The 23,254-nt window shown below is 37.2% G+C and overlaps 1 protein-coding gene across 9 annotated transcripts in view; it reads right to left on the reverse strand.

Annotated features, from left to right (window-relative positions):
• The window catches only part of KIF13B (kinesin family member 13B), a 166,546-nt gene that overhangs the window by 42,037 nt on the left and 101,255 nt on the right, over nt 1-23,254 (reverse strand). For all 9 annotated transcript variants that reach the window (XM_036233587.1, XM_016144678.2, XM_036233591.1 and 6 more), the window contains 13 exons: nt 22,161-22,318; nt 21,287-21,419; nt 17,397-17,543; nt 16,755-16,784; nt 15,264-15,363; nt 14,583-14,709; nt 13,768-13,823; nt 12,001-12,125; nt 10,516-10,692; nt 7,705-7,797; nt 3,684-3,836; nt 2,843-2,920; nt 1,604-1,657 (listed from right to left, as the gene is read on the reverse strand). In XM_036233587.1, coding sequence (XP_036089480.1) covers nt 1,604-1,657; nt 2,843-2,920; nt 3,684-3,836; nt 7,705-7,797; nt 10,516-10,692; nt 12,001-12,125; nt 13,768-13,823; nt 14,583-14,709; nt 15,264-15,363; nt 16,755-16,784; nt 17,397-17,543; nt 21,287-21,419; nt 22,161-22,318 — 1,431 coding nt within the window. The remainder of the gene's footprint in view (nt 1-1,603; nt 1,658-2,842; nt 2,921-3,683; nt 3,837-7,704; nt 7,798-10,515; nt 10,693-12,000; nt 12,126-13,767; nt 13,824-14,582; nt 14,710-15,263; nt 15,364-16,754; nt 16,785-17,396; nt 17,544-21,286; nt 21,420-22,160; nt 22,319-23,254) is intronic.

The following is a 23,254-nucleotide window of genomic DNA, read 5'->3' on the forward strand; positions in this document are numbered from 1 at the left end:
TTATGCTGCATGTAACTGTCACGAATGTAGCAAGCTTTTTCTTCATCCCTCCATGCTCTTTCATGCTGCTGCATCAACTCCTTCCCTGCTCGGGGTGGACTTCCACCATTAAGCTTACAGGGGGCTATTTTCTCTCTACGGCCTCTCCCAATCCCTGCATAATGCGCAGAGAAGTGCCTACTCCCCTCTTTGGGCTCCTACTAGCTAACATACTTCTCTTACAGCATCTATGTTCCTTTATTATATTTCTTTGGTATAAATGAAGCACAGTAATTTTCTTTCAAGTAGATACTATTATTTTTTGTTATGTTTCTCCATTGAAACATAAGGAAACTGAGAAGAAATAGAAAAGCTGAAGAAATTTTAGCCACTTCTTTTCAAGGAAATTACAGTTGAGGATTTGGGTTAGATATATTTCCAAATGCACATACACACACTGAGAAAATTATGATTTTTTTTTCTTATAAATAGGTTTTCCTTAAAATATTTCATTTACTTACATTTAAAAATAATGACACAATTTTCTGAAAACTCTGCTTTGTTCAGGTAATTGTAACCTATGCTATGCTTATCGAGTTAGTCAAACCTATCATTTTTAAGATCTAGGTTACCAGTAGTTTGTCTGAAGTAACAGGATATATACGCATACATATATATGTATTTCAGGCAAACTGCTAGTAATTTAGATCTTAAAAATGAATGTTTATCAATTTTATTGTTCTTAAGTACTTGAGTTTCTATAAGGAAAATTTCAAATGTAAACAAAACAGTGTAGCATTATAGAAAAAGTAGTATAATAAATCTCCTTTAGCTTTAATAATTATCATTAGGCAGCCCATCTTTTTATCTATACCCCTAACTCCTATCCCTGACCCAAAACTATTTTAAAACAATTCCTTGATATCAGACCATTTTATACAATACTATTGACTTTTAACCTCCTCAAGGATTAAAGGGAGGGGAGCGGTAGATGAGGTAAAAGGGGTCAAATATATTTTTAAATAATTAAAAATTTTTAAAAAAGATACCAGTACAGAACACATTACTATATTTGACAATACCAACCTCTAGCCAATTTACTCAAAAAAATCAGGCACGAAACTGATATGTGACATCTAGTCATGACAATTTTGAGTGTGATTCCTTTAATAATAATAAATTATCTATTCTTAATACTCTTAAGTTAGGAAACCTATATTAACAAGTAAATAAATTCCAGCTAACAAAATATGTTCTCTTTTTTTTTTCTTCTAACAAATAATATTAACTTTTAGGTATAATCTTCTTATTCCTCACACAATTTCAATCATTACATCAATATTTTTCCTTTTCTGACACAAGCAGGAGGAATATTTTAAACAGAAATATGATTTTCAGCAACAAAATTGTTTTTTAACCTCCAAAAGGTAGAGTATTAAGAAGGTCTATTAAATTGTATTCTACCTGGCAGATGAAAAGAAATAACCTCTAAACACATTCCAGTAAATTTCACATGTATTGAAGAATAGGAAAAATTTTGGCCTGCAAAACTAGCATGTGATATTTGAGAGACGGGAAGGTGAATGGGAAATAGGTTTAAGGCTGACGGAAAATAAATACTTACCTTGTTGCTGCCTAGACTGTAGGAGGGAATGAGATCTTGTCGGCTGCCAGACAACTGAAGAAACAGAGAGATTAGTCCTTTATGTGTGAAAGTACATAAATCCCCGGTCCTGGAAATAAGACTTTGAAAACCAAATCAACAGAATGTTAAAGTTGGATGGTAGCAGAGAGACTGTTGAGTGTTAAAACCAAAATTGCAAACTAGACTAGTGGAGTTTGGGACATTGCGAGGCACAATTTTTTTTTTAATTGAATTGGTTATCGACAATTTTAAGGTGGGAAGTTTGTATAAGAGCAGATATCCAGTTTACACGGAGGCAACAACCAACTGGGCCTAAATAAGAGATGATCCATTTGTTCGCCTCTTTCCATGTAAAGCACATCCGGTTACTGGTTTTCTTACCATGTCTTGATCTTATGACTCCTTTTTCACAGCAAATATATACACACGAACTATTTATTTTAAACATAGGATTCTAAATACCAAATCATCAGTACATAAATCAGTACATCTTAATGTAAGGAATTCTCAAAAAATATTTATGTTGAAAAAGTAGTGTTTCTTAATGTCTGAGAATGTTCCCAATCTTTCAGTCTCCAAACAGAGATGCCGTTCGGTCACTCGATGGCCACGTGCACCCTCCAATTTGATACCCTTCCTACCTCTCACTACTGTCTCTCGAGAGAACACTAAGGCTAAGGGTCGGCTGCTCTTCATTACGATGCTTCTACTATATTTTCTCTTGGTGTGAAGTTCAGACAAAGGTGTAATATTTCTCATATCCACAACTTGACCAAAAGTAAAAGAAGGAGAGATAAATCACAGGGCCACAAGCGTATTTCTTTGTGAAGAATTCTTTGTGTGTTTAAGATACACATAATGTGTGTGTGTGTGTGTGTGTGTGTGTGTGTGTTTTAAAAAACAACAATGATCTTAAGACACTGTTATGAAACAAACCTAACTTCTTTTACTCATTTACACTATGCTGGATAGCCTGTAAGCAATTGAGTTTGTATACCTAAACCCAGAAAATTCAAATGGCTTGCCCTAAGCACCTGGCTACTTTTGTTTGAGTTCGAACTCTCAACACCTACTCACTGAACACCTACAGTCACTATGCTAGGCAGTTCTGACAAGGAAATGATATCCGAGATGAGATTTTAATGACAGAGAAGAGCTATTCAAAGAAAGAAGAGGAGAGAAAAGAGACAGCAGGGAATGGGGAGTCCATGCACTCACTCTGTTCACATTTGGGGAGCTGATACTCCTCCTACTCAGCTTCCCTTTTCCTGTCAACTGTTCCTTCACTGCGACTTCCTGTCAGTCAGAAAACAGAGGAAAACTACATGTTAGAGACACACCACCAAAGCAATATTCACAAAAGCTGGCTTTGAGTTACCATCTATATATACACACATTCTTAGTTCTTTAAATGATGGCTATTACTTCACATGACAGAATGATCCAATTATAATCACTGTGGAATATTCAAAGTTAATGATTTAGCTGACAGATTACCTATATCATTCTCTTCTTCATCTACTAATGGCTCCTTTCTAGCTAACCAGAGGTTCATCCCAGGAGAAGTGGCTTGGAAATCAGACCATTCTCTCTTAGTTTTCATTAGTATCTTTGGTTTTTTAAAAAAGTCTCAATATTGCTAGGTAAAAAGAGGTTTATGGTTTCTTTAAGGATTAGGTTTACAGCTCGCATTTGTAGAATTCCTTCTAGAGACCATTCTCAGGCTGCAGCAGGCTTATCCAGCTAAGTAAACAGGGTCCACTGTGTCTCACTGCTGCATATTTCTTCAGTAACATTACTGCCTAGAATGAAGGAAGAGTTAAATATTTTCTTCCATTACTTCAAGGCAACTAGATACCATTTAGTGTCTTGGAAAAAGGAACTTTCCAAATATAGGTTTTGTATCTTCAAAGACTTAACTGGCAAGTTTAAGCTAAATTAATATGTTTCACTTAAACACACACTTCAAAAATTTAGACCTAACAATACTGTGAATTACAGAAAGTAAATCACAGAATCAGGCTGGGTTAGTGCCCTGCTACCAGCTCTGTCGGCTGACCTGGCGCAGACGATCTAAAGTAAGAAGGTTCTCCACGGCCAGCACACTTCTGAGGTATTTTTCAATATAAGCCTCTGAGTCAGCAGAAGCCGTGTTTTCAACATCAGCTGCCATTCTTGCTAATGTTTCTCGTTCCTCCACTCCCTGGGCATCCTGGAGAATGGGAAGTTGTATATTAAAATTAAGTACGTTGCAGAAGAAAACATTATAAAAGCTTCTTGATTTACACACACACACACACACATACACACACACACAGAGTACTGAACTAACAAATGGGATGTATTCCAAAATTCCATTTTAAAGTCAACTTCTGGAACTCAAAATGCAGTTCTCACAGAAATCATGGTATAAATGGTGGTTAGGTTGTCTTGAACGGCTAAACACAGCATAGCTGTGCATAGAAATGTGCATAGAAACAGCACATTCTCAACAAAACTGTTCTCTATTTCCAATGAAAACAAAAACATTACTGGTTAGAAAGAATTGGTGGTCTAGCTGGAAATACAACCATTGCAACAGGATTTCGGGAACATATCTTGAGGGACTAGAGAAAGCAATGAGGAGCTGGGGTGACGGCCAGATAAGGATGTGAACCAAACAACCCTTGTAGGAGGCAGATAGGGGTACAGAAAGGCTGAGTTTCGACATTTTAACTAAGCGGCCTACAAGAGACTACATATTCAAAATGTGGCAGCTTCTAAAACTGGTCTTGATCCTCAACTCTTAAGTGGAGAGGCCAACGGCACAGAGCCAATCAAGAAGAGAATTAGCTAGGCAATTTTTCATTCCCCGTGCTTTCGGGTACCTAACCCTGCTCATGTGCCATGAGTGGGCCATGCATATAAATGGGATGTTCACAAGCCAGGGAGGGACTTTGATAATGTATTTAATTATTTCACACAAACTTGAGTCATAACAAATTACTCTTCTCAGGGAAAATCAGATACTTTATTTGTGAATCTGTTGTATCTACATGCCACTGCATCTTAAGATGCCATCGACTTTAAGAAAAAAACATCATTTTATCACCTCTATGGAGAAAAAACCCTGCCAATTAATTTTAAGATATCAATTTTAAGATGCATTCTGACTTCAAAAATAATTTTTAAAACTTAAATGGCCATTAGAACAGACAAAATATGGAAGAATTTGGAAGATGGCAAAATTTTTGTCTCCTATAGTAATTCATCTGAGCCTTTTAATAACTCCGAAATCATCCTCATTTTGTAGATGAGGAAAGAGGAAGTCCACATAATTAGCAAAAGAGGTAAGACTAGAACTCGGGTCTCCTGACTCCTAACAAAGGAGGTACACATTCTTTTTATTACTCAACACAGAATACTTTCTGGTGTCTGAAGGGACAGACATTATTCTGATTTTCGAAGAAAGGGGAAACTTGAGTTTTAAGAAATGTATATATCCATGTTACCTGAACACCCATCAAGACATAAAAATTTTATTACTTCTGGAAGTTCATTTATGAGCTTCAAAGTCAGTCCCTATCCTTCCTCAAGGCAAAATTTCTTTGACCATAGATTAGTTTCACCTGTTCTAGAATTTCAAACAAATGGAATCACACTCTTTTGTGTCTAGCTTCTTTCACTCAGCGTAATGATTTTGAGATTTGTTAATACAGTTCATTTCTTTGTATAGCTGAGTAAGATTCCACAGTATGGATATACCACGATTCATTTGTCCATTCCTCTGTTGATTGATATTTAGACTGTTTCTGGTTTTAGGTTATTTTGAATTAAGCTGCTATGAATATTCTTGTGCGAGTCTGTATAGACATATGCTTTTATTTCTCTCTGTAAAGGACTTAGGATTACTGAGTCATGGAGTAGGTATATATTTTCTAAAGTGTTTGTATCTTTTATACTCCCACTAACATTCCAGTTGCTTTAAAAAAGTCTCCTGTCGCTCTCTGGCCTTTGACCACTTCCTTTTGCCAGGAGCCCTCAAAGCTTCTGTAATATGGAACACAAAGAACTTTTGGGGGCTTTTTCATGATGAAACCTAGCTTCTTAAGGGATCTTTTTTTTTTTTTAAACTAAATGTAGTCCTTTCACTGCAAGCTTTAAGTCTCACTTTTTCTTTTTCTCTACCATCAGGATTTGATAATGTAAAAATAACGCTTGCCAACTGAGACGTTTAGCTAATTTTAATAGATAGCCCAATCACATGAGGCTCTGTTTATCTTTCAGCTGATTTCCCTTCATTGCTTCCCTTTGAAACCCATATCGCCTGAAGAATAAATGCCCTTTTAGACAGGGCAAGAATTATAAATGGGAGGGGAGAAGGGGGGGATGAAGAGAACAAAGGAAAAACTGAGGATGGTTCACAGAGCCGTCACTATATGCACTGTATACTGACTGCAGCTGTTTCTCAACTGCATTCAAGCCATTTAGTGCTAAGATCTGAAACCACTGGAAAAACATATAAAACATTCAGATACGGAGAATAAACAGTTAAGTCTCTATTTAAACACATAAGTATACAAAGAGGAATCTATTATAGACCCAAGATTTTGCAGGTAGTCTAACTCTGAAAACAGATTTAATATTTGTTCAGCAGGCTCCAAATTAAATAGTTTAACAGTTAATATTTACTATGTAAGTCTGACACGTTGAAGGTCCAGGAAATAACTAGTTACTATCTGACATTATTTGAGAGGAAAATGTGTTTTTGCAATAAAAGCAATCTAAAACAAAGCCTAAGGACTGTGTAACCTTTTTACTCTTCCAAAAACTGATCTCTGTATTAAAACACATATTGTTCATCTATTGTTCAAATACTCAGCAGGATCAATCGACAAGTACTGAGCCCTTAAATGAAGGGAGTGAGGCAGATGCTGACGGTGTGGTCAGGGGGAAGTGTGCACTCCCAGGCTCACGTTCCATCTTCCAGCTCCGAGGAAAGCACAGTCTGCACCTCCTCACTCACGCTGCGCTTGCTTGCGGAGAGAGCGTGTGTGGCAGAGACACTGCTCTTTCTCTTTTCCATGGTCCTTTTCTTAGGCCCACCCTCATTTCTCCCATCACTGCGGGAAGGCCTCTAATACCAACAGGGCCAGTGCCCAGGTGAGTAAATGTGTCTCAATCAGCAATTAAATATTGGGAAGCATGTATAAACAGCATACTCCAATAAGCTTATGTCAGGGATGTTTTAAGCTCCCTTTGTTTAACTCCTGTGACTATCTCACTCAGTTCATAAAGAGAAATAATAATAAAATAATAATAGTAACTATAATAATAATAGCAATTACAATTTATAGTTTGTCATGTACACCACCATTTACATACATTGTCTCATTGAATCCTGTTCAGAAGGTATCATCACTACTCTCACCTGATAAATGAAAAAATTGGGGCTCAGAGTAACCTACCCAAGTTCACTTTAGTTATTGGTGAAAGAAACGAGATTTCTGTTTGACTCCAAAAGAAAACCCTAAATCTCTACGCTATGCCATGGTGCCTAGCTACAAGGATTATGATACTATTATCTCATGGTTTTTTTTTTTTAAAAATTATTATTTATTAAAGTATAGTTGACGTACGACATTAGATTAGTTTCAGGTGTACGACATGGTGATTTGGCATTTATACAACTTACAAGGTGATCACCACAATAAGTCTAGTAGCCATCTGTCACCATCCAAAGATATCACAACATTATTGATTATATTCCCTACGCTGTACATTATATCCCCGTGACTTCATTTATTTTGTAACTGGAAGCTTGTACCTTTTGTTCCTCTTCACCTTCTGAGCGAAAAAGTGTTGATTTGCTTTTCAAGAGAATGTTCTTTAACAGAATTCTAAAACCAGAAACTTTAAAGCCATAAGTACATTTTACTATGAGTCAAGTTAGGATTAGGAAATGTCTCTATAAATCTATAGCATTTCCCTAAATATACATTTCCATTTAATACATATTTCTTGGGTAGGTGACTTTTCAGGGAGTTAGCTCTAATTACATGTTTATTTTTAGTAAATTCAAATTGCATATGATCCTTCACCTCTGGAATATTGGAGACAATTTCAAAAGTCACTCCACAGCCAGGAATAGAACTTCGATGAGACATCTTTTTTAGGAGACTCTGAGCAAAACCCTAGAAAAAAACAAAACAGAAGATAGTTTCCCACCTCAAAAACCGAGTTTACATTAACAGAGAGACAGCATAAAGGACCCTGCATTCATTCTAACCAAACAAAAACAGAGCCTATTTGCAATATAAACAAGCTGGAATCCAAATTACTAAATACGGGTCCGTCTTAGTGCTCAAAACCAATTTCAGACACTTGTGTATCCAAATGTGTGCAACGGGTGACAGGTCCATATATGTGAAAAGCACAGACCCCCAACTCTGGGAACTGACACTAGGCATCTGGTTCAACTCTGCTTAAAGTCTACAGCGATAGGCTGTTGACTCATGCATGCACAATGAAATGACCTTCTAACTAAGATGTGAGCAAGGACTGGTGACTCTTACACTTTTTTGTTGTTTGTTTTGCAGCACGATGGACATCTTGTACCATGAATATTGACAAGTTTAGGCATTAAATTCTTGACCAAAGCAGGATCGTTATGAAGAATGATTTAAGAGTGCATGGTCATTGTTTATGCTGACTGTGCTCTTTGCACAGTTAAGAATTGAACTGTTGAATTAATGCATAGATGACTCATTTGAAGATGCTGCTAAGACTGAACATCCTGTAGAGGTTGAAGAGAGCAGGGATGAGGGCAGAATATAATTGGTGAATACAGATAAGAGGAAAGAATATTAAACTAACGCTGAACCTTTTTCTCCGTGCAAGAGGAAAGCAGGAAATATGTAAAAACGCCCAGAGCAAACAGAAAAATCAAGCCGTTCGGACTCAGAAATACATATTTTCACAAACTACTTAATAATTTCTTTCCTATTCAATAATCTTTAGTTAATTTTTTAAAAAAGATTTTTGTCTCTTAGAATGAAAACAGACCACTTATTTCATCCCTTCACCCTCGACTCCGAGCCTTGCAGTGCTGAGCCAGTGCCGGTCACGCTGGTCCAGGTGCAGCTACGGCTTATTTTCAGTGTGTGTGTGTGTGGGGGGGGGGGGTGCTTCCATTATCTCCCTTTCTTGTTTTCTGTTTGTATAGAATTACTGAAGCTGACTTGCATGTATTAGGATCAGAATGAAGTCCCTGTTCCTGCTATAAAAAAAGTCATTTTTAGAATTATCTGAAACTGAGAGGGAAACTGCCACACCCTAAAATATGATACTATGATACTTTCAAATCATTTCGATGAAGAGAAATGCAGCAAATCAAAAAAAATAAAAATAAAAGCAAAACAAAAAAAACAGAAGAAACTTGGTAACTCCACAATGCACCTGTTCTGTTAAAAATTCCGTGGGGCTGGTACCAGGACAGGCTCAGTGACTGGGTAAGGCCAGTTGTACCAGGTCGGCCTCAGTGCGTGGCAACCAGAACCTCAAGTTCTGAAATAGCAAATAACTTTTCAAAATGCTCCCCAGGAGCAACGTGTCTTTTTCAGTTCCTTAAAGACTTCCGAGAAAAAGGAGACTAGGAGAAGAGTGAATGGGAGACACACCACGCACATCTCTGGCTAACCCGGCGACCTGGATTTTATTGATGTTGGATTGCCGCGCTAAAGAGCTGCAATTTTAACAGCATTACCGCCAGTCTTCATTTCAAAGATTGATATCAGTGTGACATTTAGAACTAAAGATTAATTTTTAGGGGTGGAGATTACATCTAGGACTCTGTCAACCATGACTGTGCTCTTTTAAATGAAAAGATTTATTTTCATCTGTCTTGGTTTTAGTCAGTGTATTGAGAAGGCCTCCAAAAATTGAGTACAGTTTAAAAAATTCCCTAGAATCAACCTCCCAAATTCTATTTGCAAAACCGAAATGGTTCGCATCTTTACCTAGAAGTTTTCTAGTAAACCTCTTCACAGGACACAAGGCCCTTCATAATCTAGCTGCAACTATGTTAACAGCCACAGCCTCAGCCTCTGCAGCACGCACAGTCACACTATGCTCCTGAAGGTCCCCAAGCCTGCCACGCCCTTGCCATCCCCACTACCTCTGCACCTCATTTCCTCCTCTCCATGGAACAGCCAACAACTCCTTTTCTGCCTGCCCCACTCCCGCGTGTGAAAGAGCAGCTCACAAGCTGCTTCGCTCTCTGAAGCCAGCCCTGCCTGACTTTCTCGGCCCCAACTCTCCAGTCTCTGACCTGCAATCTTCTAGCGCAGGATGAGCTACTGCATTACAGCCCCTCTTTATACATCTACATATGCCGACGGACGCTGGCTTTTTAAGGACACAGACTCTTTTTCTTACACATCTTTTTACCCCAAGGCTTAACCGAGTACACATTCCAAATTTAACAGTGAATAGGCAGAGGTGACTGAAAGAAAAGAAAGGTATGGAAAGGGAAGGGTAAGAAGCAAACGAGCGCTAACTGCAGTGAACGCTGACATCTTGTAGGACCCAGATGAACAGTCAAAACCAAGAACAGTGAACTTCACCTTGACAGGGCTCTTTCTGTGGCACCCACAAGAATGGCTGCAATTCGTGCACAGGCAGTAAGAAAGATTCAGCCTAACAACTGAACACTGTCTAGGAGGAAGTCAGGATGACATGCTCCAGGACTGAAGCAAGCACGGTTACAGGACAGGGACAGCCACCTTGAAAAGACAAGCTTGATGCTTCACAGAGGCTGTTGGGACAGGAGGCTAGAGCAATCATTCCACGGCCCTGCCCTCGTGTCGGACCCGTGGTTAGAGTCATTTCTTCAGACAGAATTAATGACTCACCTGCCTGCCATGAACATTGACACAAATTCGTTTGCGTAATACGAGCTGCATGTCAGCCGGATGGCTGAGCTGGACCGTCACCCGCACAATCAGAAACACTCGCTCGTCTGCAGGTGTGCCTCTACTAAGCTGAGGACAATTGTGTACTGCAGAGTCCCAAGAGGCTTCCGCTTTCACCTGCAGAGAAGAAAGAAAGAACATATTTTTCCTTTCTTCCTAAAAACAAAAAGCTTCACGAGGAAACATCTTGGCTTGCACTGAAGTGGCACACGCCAGTCACGAATGCGGCTCTACTGGAACTACCCTGAGAGATTGTGCAACCTGAGGACGTGGCCTGCCTCGCCCTAGTCTGGGAAGTGCAGAGCAGAATGTTCCTGGCTGGCTGGCCTTTAAATTAATTTGAAAAATGTTCGAACATAAAAAATTTTAAAAATGCAAATTCAGTACAATGAACTCTGCATATCTTTCTTCTAGATTCATCAACTGTTAACATTTGCCACTTTTCCTTTTGCTGCCTTTCTCTCAATACATACACACACAGTATTACTGTGGGGGCTTTTTGCTGAATTTTTCCTTCCTGAACCGCTTTAGAGTAAGTTACAGACATATAACTCTAAATCCCTAAATACTTCAGCAAGTATCTTCTTAGAGCAAGAATATTCTCTGACTTAACCATAGGGCAATTATCATATTCAGGAAATTTAACATGGATACAATACTATTATACAATATAGGGTCCATATTCAATTTTTTAACTGTTTTGATCTAAGATTATAAATTGTATTTAGTTCTCATGTCCCTTTAGTCTACTTTAATCTGGAACAGTTCCCCAATGTTTCTTTACAGCTTATGACACTGATTTACTAAAAAAGGGTACAGGCCCTCTGTTTCACAGTGTGCCACAGCTGGGTTTGTCTGATTGTATTCCCACTGTTAGATTCAGGTTTTGCATCTTAGGCACACCACTAAGTAATGTGTCCTTCGAAGCATCATTATCAGCTTTCCTTTAAAAATCTTTAAGAATTTTTCCAATATACTCAAAATTAAAAAATAAGTTTCCATTGTATACTCATCACTCAGATTCGAACATTATTTTTTTGCCACGCTGGCTTCACCTATGTTTTTCCCCCTTTTTAAAGTCATTACTGAAGAATTTCAAAGCAAATCGCGAGCACGGTGTCATTATACCTCCATGCTCTGTTCAGTAGCATCTCCCGAGACAGTGGACCACTGCTGATCTAAACTATGACTACTAACAGAGAACCTTTGCCAGGAGAGGAAGTAAAACAGTGAACAGACATAATCTGATGGTCCACTCCTTCTGAAACAGGTCCCATCCTTTCTGGAAGTCATAATGAAAGGTTTTCATTTATGTTTCTTGTGAAATATAAGCTTTGAAATGATGAACTCTCTGACTGTTTCAAAAGGCTCAGGGAAAGGTTAAAGAAACTATTTTTCATCCAATCCTCCTTGTGCTTTATTTACCTCTCCATCATGGTGTTTTACAATCTGCAGTTCAAAGAACTCGTCTTCTTCTTCCCCGGTAAGGGTAGCATCCCACCCACCAGCTTCTGGGTCATCAAGATTATCCTGAGAGCTGAAATCATCAGCTAAAAGCAAAGAAGTTCCATTAAATACAGAGGTCATTTTAAAGGATAACACCTACCAGTTGAATTTCAATGTGCTTAGTGTAAAATTCTTTTGCCTCAAATTTCATTTGTTTTTGGCTCTAAAATCTTAGATGACATGGAAGATGACCATCAAACAGTTCGCAAACATTAGAGCTGGAAAGTGCCTCAAGAGCTTATCTTAACCCAATCTCTTACCTTTATGCCTTATTTTATATGGAAGGCAACTGAAGCTAAGATACCCAAGAGGTTACTCAAGGTCAGCCCATAAACATTAATGAAAAGATTGTAACCTAAATTTCCTATCTCTTAGTGCACTGAAGAAACAAGAGTGAGAGTGATTCCAATTACCTGACAGTTAAGTTCAACTAAAGAATCAACTGGCTACAGGAACTAGAAGCTGGAGAGCTGCCCTGCTGACCCTTTAATTATTCAGTTCCAAACCTGCCCCAACCCAGCTCCCCGTGTACCATAAGCTTGTGAGTAGACATCAAAAATAGCTTTTTTAGTATGTGGGCTTGGGTAGACCAAGAATGGGAATAAAACTGAACGAGGTCCTGATGTCCAGGAATATCTATACTAACAGGTCTTCTTATCTTATTCTTTTCCACTTTGTTGTGTGTGCATGCGTGTGCACGTGCGCGTACACACACCACACACACACACACCACTCACTGATCCAGAACCCAACATAAAACTAAGCCAGAGTCATCCTCAATCTCCAAGGCTCTAGAGAATAAGACAGGAGAGAGTATAGTGGCAATACATTAAAACCCCATCAGGGGAACAGACAGTGAAAGTGGCTAAGTATTATTTCCTAACTCTGTGTCCATATAAAAATCTTCCACGTGTCTAAATAAGCTAAGTAGCTCAAGATGCTAAACACTTCAGATATTATAACTCACTTCCAGCTAGATGGAAGAAAACCCCCGAGGACATCCAATCTTATTCATTTAGGATGGTTAATTTTAATATGCAGTTCTTCTGCAGATGTTTTAGGAATTTAACTGCTGACTTTTAACTTATTTTTAGCTCTTTAATCTATCTTTTCATTTTTATTTTCCTTCCTCAGGCAGAGTATATGTAAAATGTAGTCACATCCAAAATATTTTACATGAGGGGGAAAAAGTCAGGGAAAAAAATGACAGTTATTTTAGAAATAGGTAATGTTGGAATGAATGGCACAAGAATGTAAAGAAAAAGTGAGAAATTTATTAGATAATGCTTAGAAAACACCAGATAAAATAAAACATGCTACATAAGCAATGACTAGTTATTAGTCCTTTCCTGAGGGAGTTCTTTTTCTAAGAATTAAAGAAAATACTTTAAGCACATGAAAACATTACTATCATCCAAAACTGATGAAAGAGCAAGGCACACATACAGCAGTATGGGTTGCAGAATGAAATGTGAGGACAACCATAATGAAATATACATATTACTGGTATAAAAATAGTATTCTTACAGAAAGTTCATTCTTTCTCAAGAGTCCCTTGGCACACATAAAATGGACCCTAACCTTAGGCGTACAGAACTGCCTACCTGTACACTTTGTTAGAATCTAGGTATTATCTGGACACCAATTCATCAGAGGTAAGACTTCAGAAGGCACCTCATAACTTACCATTTAAGTCAAGGAATATAACAGGAATGTGTGTTTCCATCCCAGGAACTGGAGTCCTAAAATATAATGAACAAATAGCATCTCAAATAAAGCAGACATTCTCAGCAGCATGTACTTCGTGATACAGCCTTAATACACATTCAGAGCTACTGCAGGTCAAGCCAGTAACTCTGCTATTGGGTTTGCTATAATTTCGTATAGAGATGCCATAAAGACTTGACTGCAAGTGCTGCTTCTTTTCACTGGTGTACTCTGTATAATTATCAAATGCACTGAAACTAGAACTCAGTCTTATAAGACATATACACTTGTTCATAAAGGCAGCTCCCTTGCTTAAAGTTACTTTCTTATAAAATTATATACCTAAGAAGCCCATATGGCTTAATTTACTATTTTCAGTTTCTGTAAAGTCGCACCGAACACTTGCTGACAGTACAGTTTTAGCTAGCACCGAAACCAAAAACTCCTGGAGATGCAATTTTATGATGACCGAATGGTCTTTTAAGGGAATGACCCAAGTAATTAACATATTAACTATTTTTTTTAAATGCTAAGTGCACTGGTACTAAATATTGATTTAGATTCTCAGAAATCTTAATTGCTTGGGCCAATAACAATATTATTTAATAAAGCACAGTTTTAGGCCATAGTTATTTCAACTCATGAAAATAATTTAACACTTCCTCTGATTCAAACAACTTTTTCCCAAATGCTATAATGAGTCTTCCATTAACTAAAGCATAGGCAAATCCATACAGAAAACAGTCTGTTGGTGAGCATTTAGAACTTCAGAAGACACACGGCAGCGTTCTTACCACTCTGCGGGAGCCCCTGGAATGCCACTGCCTGCAGAGGGGACCATGACCGCATTCCTCTCCTCAGTCAGCGTCAACCTCATCTCTAGAAGTTGAGCTTCACGGTCAGCATCATCCTCTGTTTTATCTGGAACATCAGGAATGAAGGTCAAATACAGATGTCTCACTTACTACTTACACTTTTGTCCTGTGTAAGGACAAGATTTGCCTATTGGTTGATGAGGGTTCACCAGAAACTTATTACTTCCCTAACTAGTGATAGAAAATTCACACACACACAAAAAATAAGCTAGAGAGGTTGGTGTACTCTTTACAGAGAGGCCATCATGGAAGGCTTACAGTGGAAGGGCACATGAATGACTTCTTTCAGAGTCAGCGGATTCAAGTGCTTTTGGACAAGAAATCTAGAATTTAGCATCTTAAGTTATTTTTGAGGGACAATGTTTACTCTGCTTATTGTATTTTCTCCTTGTTGGGGCTGGGGGGACCTCTCCACAGACAACATTCCAACTAGATAAATGTTCTTTTGAAAGGATATGACACAAATAAGTAATATCCCTATGCTCTTGCCAGCGCCATTGCTGATGTATTCATCTACCTTTAATTTATGTGGCTGCAAATGGGGATTAATTATGCACTAACTTGGGTGGGGGAGGGAAGTATTCAATTTGCTTTTCCTACCATGTTTACTGACAAGCTTTTGCAGTTGGTGATCTAAGTACTCCTGACGTTTTGTTAATGCATTTAGCCATTTTCTACGTAGTCTCTCTAAATCCCGATCCTGGAAGAAAACAAGGGAAAGAATAGTAAATAGAATGGCAAGACAATATATCTGAAACCAATGCTCTACCTTACCTAACTCTGTTATGCTTTGAAAATGCAAAGTATTATACATTAACGTCTTTATTACCACCAATAGTTACTATAACCGTTATTCAGAACAGAGACTTTCGGAAATTAAAGCATTATTGTTCTAGAGTAAGACCGTCTCTGAAAGGGCTGTTCTCTGATATACAGAACCCGTTTTATTTCTCTTAGCTCAAAAGGCAGAATTCTGGCACCGGCGACTAAGATCTTCCATGAGGTTTTTGCTGAACGAAAATCACAGATACTACTCAATAATCTAAATTTATATCCCTTAGAACTATCATAAATAAGGATTCTTCAAATTTCTTCACTACAGCCTTCAACATGTTTCACTAGTCTCAACAAATAACATGTAACTGCTTTTCTTCCTTGTTCTGGTGGGGTTTTGTTTTAGTGGTGGGAAGGGATGGGGGCATTATCAACTGATGAACAATTTACCAGTCAACACCTGACTGTACACTAATCTTACCTCATTTCCTTTTATAATAAAGTTACAAGACTAGGTGGATCAGTGGAATGCTGTGGATATGGTGTGTATCTGGATTTCACTACGGCACTTAACCAAATAGCTCATGACATTCTTGTGGACAAGATGGAGAAATGTGAAATGAATCTACTTGAATGAAATCAGAAATGACTGAAATAGCACATCCAAAGAATAGTGATTAATGAAATAATGTCAGCTTAAAAGGAGTCTCTACTGCTGTGCCATAGGACTTTGTATTAAACCCCCTATGATACAATGTTTTTATCAGTGACTTATAGGAAGGCAGACATCTTTATCAAATTAGAATGATGCAAAACCAGGAGAGTGACTACACTGGATGACATAATCAGGATCCAAAGAGCTCTAAGAGTCCTAACAGGACCAACAAGATAAAACTTAACAGACGTAAACACAATCTTGCAGATGAGAAAAAGGGGCAGAGCGGGAGGGGTGTAAAGCCAAACCCGTATTACTCCATAAAGTGGGGAAAAAAGACCTGGCTTAAATAAGGAAACACCTAGGGGGTGTGGCTTGTCTGAAGCTCAGTATAAGACAGTTCGTACAAGGAAAGGAGTGGGTGACTCCACTCGAGGACAAGAAAAGCAAGAAAGGGAATCTGAAGAACTAGATGGGGAGGGAACCTGGATGGGGAGCTCCAGGTTCGGAAAATGAGAGCAGTCAGAAATGATCTCCTACAAAAAAGAGATTTTACTTTACGGTCTATGAAATACTAGTTCCCTACTCTATTTTAATTTGAAAAAGCAATACTTGAATCTTTAATCAGGCTTATTTTATGAGGCTAACAGGCATTTCATTACCTGGTAGCTGTCCATGTCCTCCTCTTCCTCCTAAAAGAAAAAAAATATATTATGCAGAACTGAAATAATTATCCAAGAATCAGGCTATAATAAACAATGTGAAGCTTTTCCCTTACTTTCTATTTTCTAATTTAATGAATATACTGTTTAATGACTCCCATTTATGCTCATGCTCACTCTTAGTTTCATCATTTTCAGGAAGTTAGAGTAAAACCTTGAGCTTCTCAGAGCAAAGTGAAGAACACTCATTTGACCTTTTCGGGAACCAGTACAATACTTTCCCTGCTGGGTTTACAGTCCCACACCCCAGGGGAAATCAAACACCTGCCGGCAGATAGTCTTTACAAGCCAGTAGGGGGTTTCTGCGGAGGGGTGGGAGACTGCGGAGGTTAATCACTAGTAGGCACCGAGGAGTTTCAGGAGGCTGATGTTTTAACTCTCAGTCTGCCATGTATCAGGGAAAAACCAACAGTCAGGTGTTGTAACTCCATGCAAATGCAAATACAGAGAAGGGGGCAAAAAAAAGTCATCAAAGGAAAACAAAAGAAAGACTGAAAGAATTGTTTGTGGAAGGCAGGTTCTAAAAGACTCTCTTGTCTGGCTGGGTCTTTCAACAAGAACAGAAAAGGCACAGAAACTCACATGAAAGGTCTCCTGTGTCTTAGGGGATCTGAGTGCTCTAACTTTCGCACATCCAATGCCAACAGATAATACACATTCTTCCATCAGAGGTAAAGTCCCAGACTCCTGCACAGACTTCACCTCCACTTGGACTCGCCGGGACTGCCCCTGCATCACAGACAATTTTAAGAGTTTCTTAAAATCAGTTAGAGTCACAAAAATGTGGTTTAGAGAGACCCCTACAGGCTGATGCTGGGAAAAGCACTTAACTTGGAGACACTATCTCTTCATAGTTTAAATGTTAAATAGTAAACTACAAATTGAAAAACTAATGAGGAAAATTATTTACTTTTTAAGCAAGTAGAAAGACATAGAACAAATATGTGGTTTATGTATTTTTTTCAATAAAAATGAACATTAAAACATTCCAACAAAGGAAACAAATAGCTAGACAATAAAAAATGTTCAACTTACTAATAATCAAAGTATAGATTAAAATAAGCATGATATATATTTATTTTCAGTTACTAAACTAGCATTTGTCTTTTAAAAAGGCAATTTCCAATACTGCCCAAAGTTTATGAAACAGACACTTACATACACTATTGGTGGGGATATATAAATTGGTAAAGCTTTCTGCAGAGCAATTTGCCTTAAAAATATAGGTTTCCCTTGACCCAGAAATTCAACTTTGTAGTAATCTGATCTAAGTAAACAATCATATATATAGATAAAGAATTATAAAGCAATGTTAAGAATGACAAGAAACTATTTACAAATTATTATTAATAATTGATTAAACTTTAGTATATATAAAATATTGCAGTCATTAAAACACAGCTGTAGAAAAATATACATACTGTTTTAAGTTAAAGAGTATGGTGACAGATGTTAACCATACTTTTAAAAAAATGAGATCACCAAACATCTACTTTAAAAAATTAGCAATCAGAATAGAAATAAGAATGATTACTACTATTCTGGATTCATTGCTCTCATCCCAAAATAAAATAATTTGAAACCAAGCAGCAAAGTAAAGAATTGATCAGAAAGAACCTATTCCTTCTTAAGCACATCTTCAGAATAAATGCTGTGTGACTCTGTATGTTTATAATAAAGTAATATTTTTTAAACCCCAGTATTTCCAAATTACTGACTTCAAAATTGGTTTATAAATTCTAGAAATATAAAATAGAATCTGAAAAATGGAATTGAATATACAATTTCAAATCAGTTTTCTCCCTCTTCCATCACGTTTTAATTCCCAAGAGCTTTGCATTATCAGAAAAATCAACTTAGCTTATCCTATCAAGCTAGACAGCAAAAGATGGACTACAGATGTCTTTTGATTTAATACTTTCCAAGGACTATGCTTCAGATATTTTGTGGAAAGAGTACCTAAGAAAACATTTTAATTGTTTAAAATAGTTTAGTCATTTCAATAAGCTACTTTTGTTTATTTTGCCTAAGACAGAAAGTGGCCTATTACGTGTGTCCAAATGTGAAATGTGAAACACATATATTTTGGGGAGGATTCAAGGAAGAAAAGCAGGGGAAGATCCAGGAGTAGCTTAATGTTCCATAGAAAAAGCTTAGAAGAGTATACTTATATGATTAGATTGAACTTTTTATAACTGCTGATATTTGACCACTTTTTAACTACAAAATGAGAATTTTTATATGGTTAACCTAATCAGTTTTCCTCTGTCACTTTTCCTATTCAAGAACAACAGGTTCCAATTTTGAAATATATTGAATTCAATGAGTCTACCATCCAGGCCCTCTATGACCTAACTGCCACGTGCTTCTATAATGTCTTCCGTTACTGCTTTCCAGAAACTACATGTTACTTTCTACCTCAACTTACCTAATTCCAACCTCTGCATCTTTAGATATAAAAAACCTTTCTAGCCTTTGCATAATTCTTTCAGCATCCAGGTTAAGACACATCCCACAAAAAGGTCTTTCCCAATAAACCCAACATTTCTTTGAACACTTAGGTAGCAAAGGTTGTCAGAAATATGACAAATACTTAAATATTCAATTTACACTAAACCACAGAAAATTATCTGGTCTTACTTTCCAGGAGATGAATTTCTAAGGCATCCAAAAAAGATATATATAGTATTAACAGATGTTCAGAAAAAGATGTTTTTTCACACCTTAAGAATCCTATTTTATGTGTGTGTATCTCATGCTATAATTTAAACTAATTTCCTTTTGCTTTTAGTTCCTTGACCATATGTGAATGAATTTGCTAAAATTCATTTGCTGGGGTCACAGAATAAGTGCTTATCATCCTCCTCCTAAAAAACATTCAGGAACTTAAATATTTAAGCAAATTTTCTTTTTCCTTTAACTTTTTCTCATATTTTGCTTTTAATGATTTCAACATTCATTTTCTAGGGCTATTTGAATATTTTACTATTGTTCTAAAATATAGAAACTATCATAGATGCACTATTACACTAAATGTTGAATTAAAGTAGAGCAAAAAGAGTACTTCCAAACCTATTATGTAAATTCTATCAAGATATTCTCTCTCATCTCTAGTTGTCAGCACAGACACTTTCCAGATTGTAATCTGCCTGAAGTGACATTTCCCACATATTTCTCGGCCATATTGATTTCTGGCAGGTATTCATATCTACCTAGCTGCATTTATTTAACACCTCTTGTGGTATCAAAAATATATATATTTGGTCTTTGTCCTCAGTTCCTGGCAGAGAGCTCCTAAAACTCTTGGAATTTCCTGAATGATAAAAAGTTACAGGCACATCATTTAATGATGTGACTTTTAATGTGGGGACTCTTGGCAGGCCCCTAGAGAGCTTCAGAAGAGGGCTGGTCATCAGAAAGACCAAGCCTGAATTAGAAGCTGGAACTTTCAGCCTCATCCCTCTGGGAGAGGGGAGAGAGAGGAACTGGAGGTTGAGTATTGCCAGTGACCAAGTCTGTCATCAACGTGCCTGTGTGATGGAATATCCACAAAAACCTACAAACAACGGGTTTTAGAGAGCTTCCTGGTCAGTGAACAAGTCAAGATGCTGGCATACTCCGAGAGAACATGGAAGCTCCTCATCTTTCTTCTCATATCTTGCCCCACGCCCCTCTTTCATTTGGCTGGTCTTGAACTGTATGTATCCTTTATAATAAACTGGTTAACAGTAAGTAAAAGGCTTTCCTGAGTTTTATGAGTCATTTTAGCAAATTAACAAACCTCAGGAGAGTTGTGGGAAACCCCGACTTTGTAGCCAAGTTGGACAGAGGTGGATAAATAACCTCGGAATCTGACACTTGGCAACGGTGTCTTAAGCGAGGGCGGTCTTGTGCTTAAGTCTGAGCCCTTATATCTGTAGAGTCTGACGCTAACTCTGATGGTTAAAGTCCAAACTGAATTGGAAGACACCCAGATGGTGCCTGCAGAGAATTGGAGAATTGGCTGGTGTCGGGAAGAAAAAACACTTCGCATCTCCCATGTACCAAGCTCTGAGCCTCATGTTCAGCATCTCCAATCCCCACACTAAGAGGGAACCTCAGCACGCCGGACTTGGTAGACTTGTTCTTTTTGCCACATCACACTGCTTCATTGCTTCTCCTTGTCTTTATAAATATCCTAATGCTGCTTGATATATTTTTTTTTATTTTATACAATTCAATTCTAAGTTGTTCTTTAATGATTATCTTTTTCTTAAACCTAACAAAATCTCATTTGAAAATATTACGAATAGAAATATTTTTGAAAATATGAAAATACAGAAGTAGGAGATGATTTTAATATAGGAAATGGACTTGGCCAGTCCAGATTTCATTTTCTGACGTTTCTGCTAAAAGGAATAGGACATGATGCGTTATGGTGCCAAAGACTCTAATGCTACCATTCAGGATAGCAACAGTCACAGTTCTGTTACCTGCCGGAGTTGGAAGATTCCTCCTGTTCGCACATCCCTGGCAGAAATTACTTCTACAGGGCAGTATTCACCATTCTCATTCTGTTCCAAGATCTGAACCCAGAACTCCATTTTCCTGGTGACTTCACTCCATCTAGGAAATAGCAGAAGTTCTTGGAAAATCATACATTTCTATTTTAATACAGGCAGCTTACAATCCTACATGTGAGAATTAACAATAATAATAACCTCCAAACAGAATAATTCAATAGAATGATCTGTAGTTCAGTGAGTAATATACAATAAGTACATATTAGCAAATATAATGACTTGGTAAAACTTTCTACATACCAAAAAAAAAAAAAAAAAGAAAAAGAAAAAGGAAAATCTGGTTCTCATCTACATATGAAAAGTACAAGTATATGCTCTTTTAGTCATTTCCTTTTAACTCTTCTTTTTAAAATCCTGGTCAACAAATAAGTCTGCTTCCTCCCATCACTGATTATGCTTGAAAAGAACTTTCAGTTAAAGACAAAATAAGTAAACCTAAATTCTTGCATATATCTTGATCCCTTCTGTCTACAGTTGAATAATCAGAAGTAATTAATAATAAGCCCTACCTATTCTCCAAAATTTTATTTCATTCAATTTATAATAAAAGTTATATATTACATATTATATATTGTAGTTAAGTATATAACCATATGTATTTAATCTACTTCCATCACTCTTCGAAGCTCACTCTAAGGAAGTTTAACTGTGCTGTTAATGCCCTGGAAATGCCCCTATCTAGACTTGATAATGCTCAGAAAATGACAACTTTCATTAAGTGATAGTATTAATCTCAAAACAATTTTTAAAATTATAAATGGAATCAGAGATATCTAAAATTCACCTGTCCCGAAGACTACGTGTTTTTGCTTGTATGATCCCCAAATCCCAAAGGGCTGGATTTTTCCGAGGATCAGTCACCTTATGGCCATATATTTCAATTGCTAATGCCCCTTCTGAAAGGTGCTCAATGAAATCTTCTGTGATGTTAACAGTAAACTCCTGAAAGAAAATAATTATAGAAGGAACACGTTCTGGTAACCTTATGCTTACTTATACCAACCATCATATAATTACTTCACCATGGAGAAGAGGAATAGAAAGGAATGTTTTATAGAACAGAACTGTCATTCAACACCCATAACGAATGAATGCTCAGAGGGTCTAAGATTCTTGACTTTAAAAATAACTGACTTTTTAAAGATGTTTCATCTTAAAAATCTATTGTAAAGATCTGTATTGTATTCTATTCTGTTAGCAATATTTTGGGAGTTATTTTCTTAAAGTATAAATAATTTTATTAAGAATTAAAACAATGATCCACAACATTTTGATATAAAAGTTATTACACAGCAGTACAGTGGAAAAAGTTTTTTCCAGTTTTCAAGAAGCTATCTCCAATAACAGAGAAAGGAAATAAATAATGACCATCAGTGCAAAAAAATCACCTAATCTCTAAAAATCCTCCCGACCTGTCCAAGATAGATATAAGATAGCATTTTGCAATAATTAGGATTAAGTTCTAAAACTGTTTATTTTAAAAAGGGATAGACTCTCCACTCTTTATGTCTCTTGGTCTTTAAAACACTAAAGGCATTCCTATGTTTTAAACAGATTAGAAAGAAACCTCCCTCTTGGAAAAAAAAAAAATGCGATGAATTGACTGTGCCACAGTAGAAAAAAAAATCTACAATCTGACAGTCCTGGCTCTGCCAGTTACCAGCCATGGGCAAACTGGCCTCTCTGAGCCAGCTTCTTCTCTGAAAAACAGTGATACAACTGTGGTAAAGATCAAATGAAAGAATAACATAAAGTGCTTAGCAGAGTATTAGGTGCTCAATAAAGTCAGTTCTTGTCTCTTTTCTACCTTTACTTTTTCTAACATTAGTTTCTTAACCTTTTTAGATGACAATGTTTCCAGTAATCTAAGTGCAAAAC

This window comes from Rousettus aegyptiacus, unplaced genomic scaffold, assembly GCF_014176215.1.
Source record: "Rousettus aegyptiacus isolate mRouAeg1 unplaced genomic scaffold, mRouAeg1.p scaffold_m13_p_16, whole genome shotgun sequence".
NCBI classification, from domain to species: domain Eukaryota; kingdom Metazoa; phylum Chordata; class Mammalia; order Chiroptera; family Pteropodidae; genus Rousettus; species Rousettus aegyptiacus.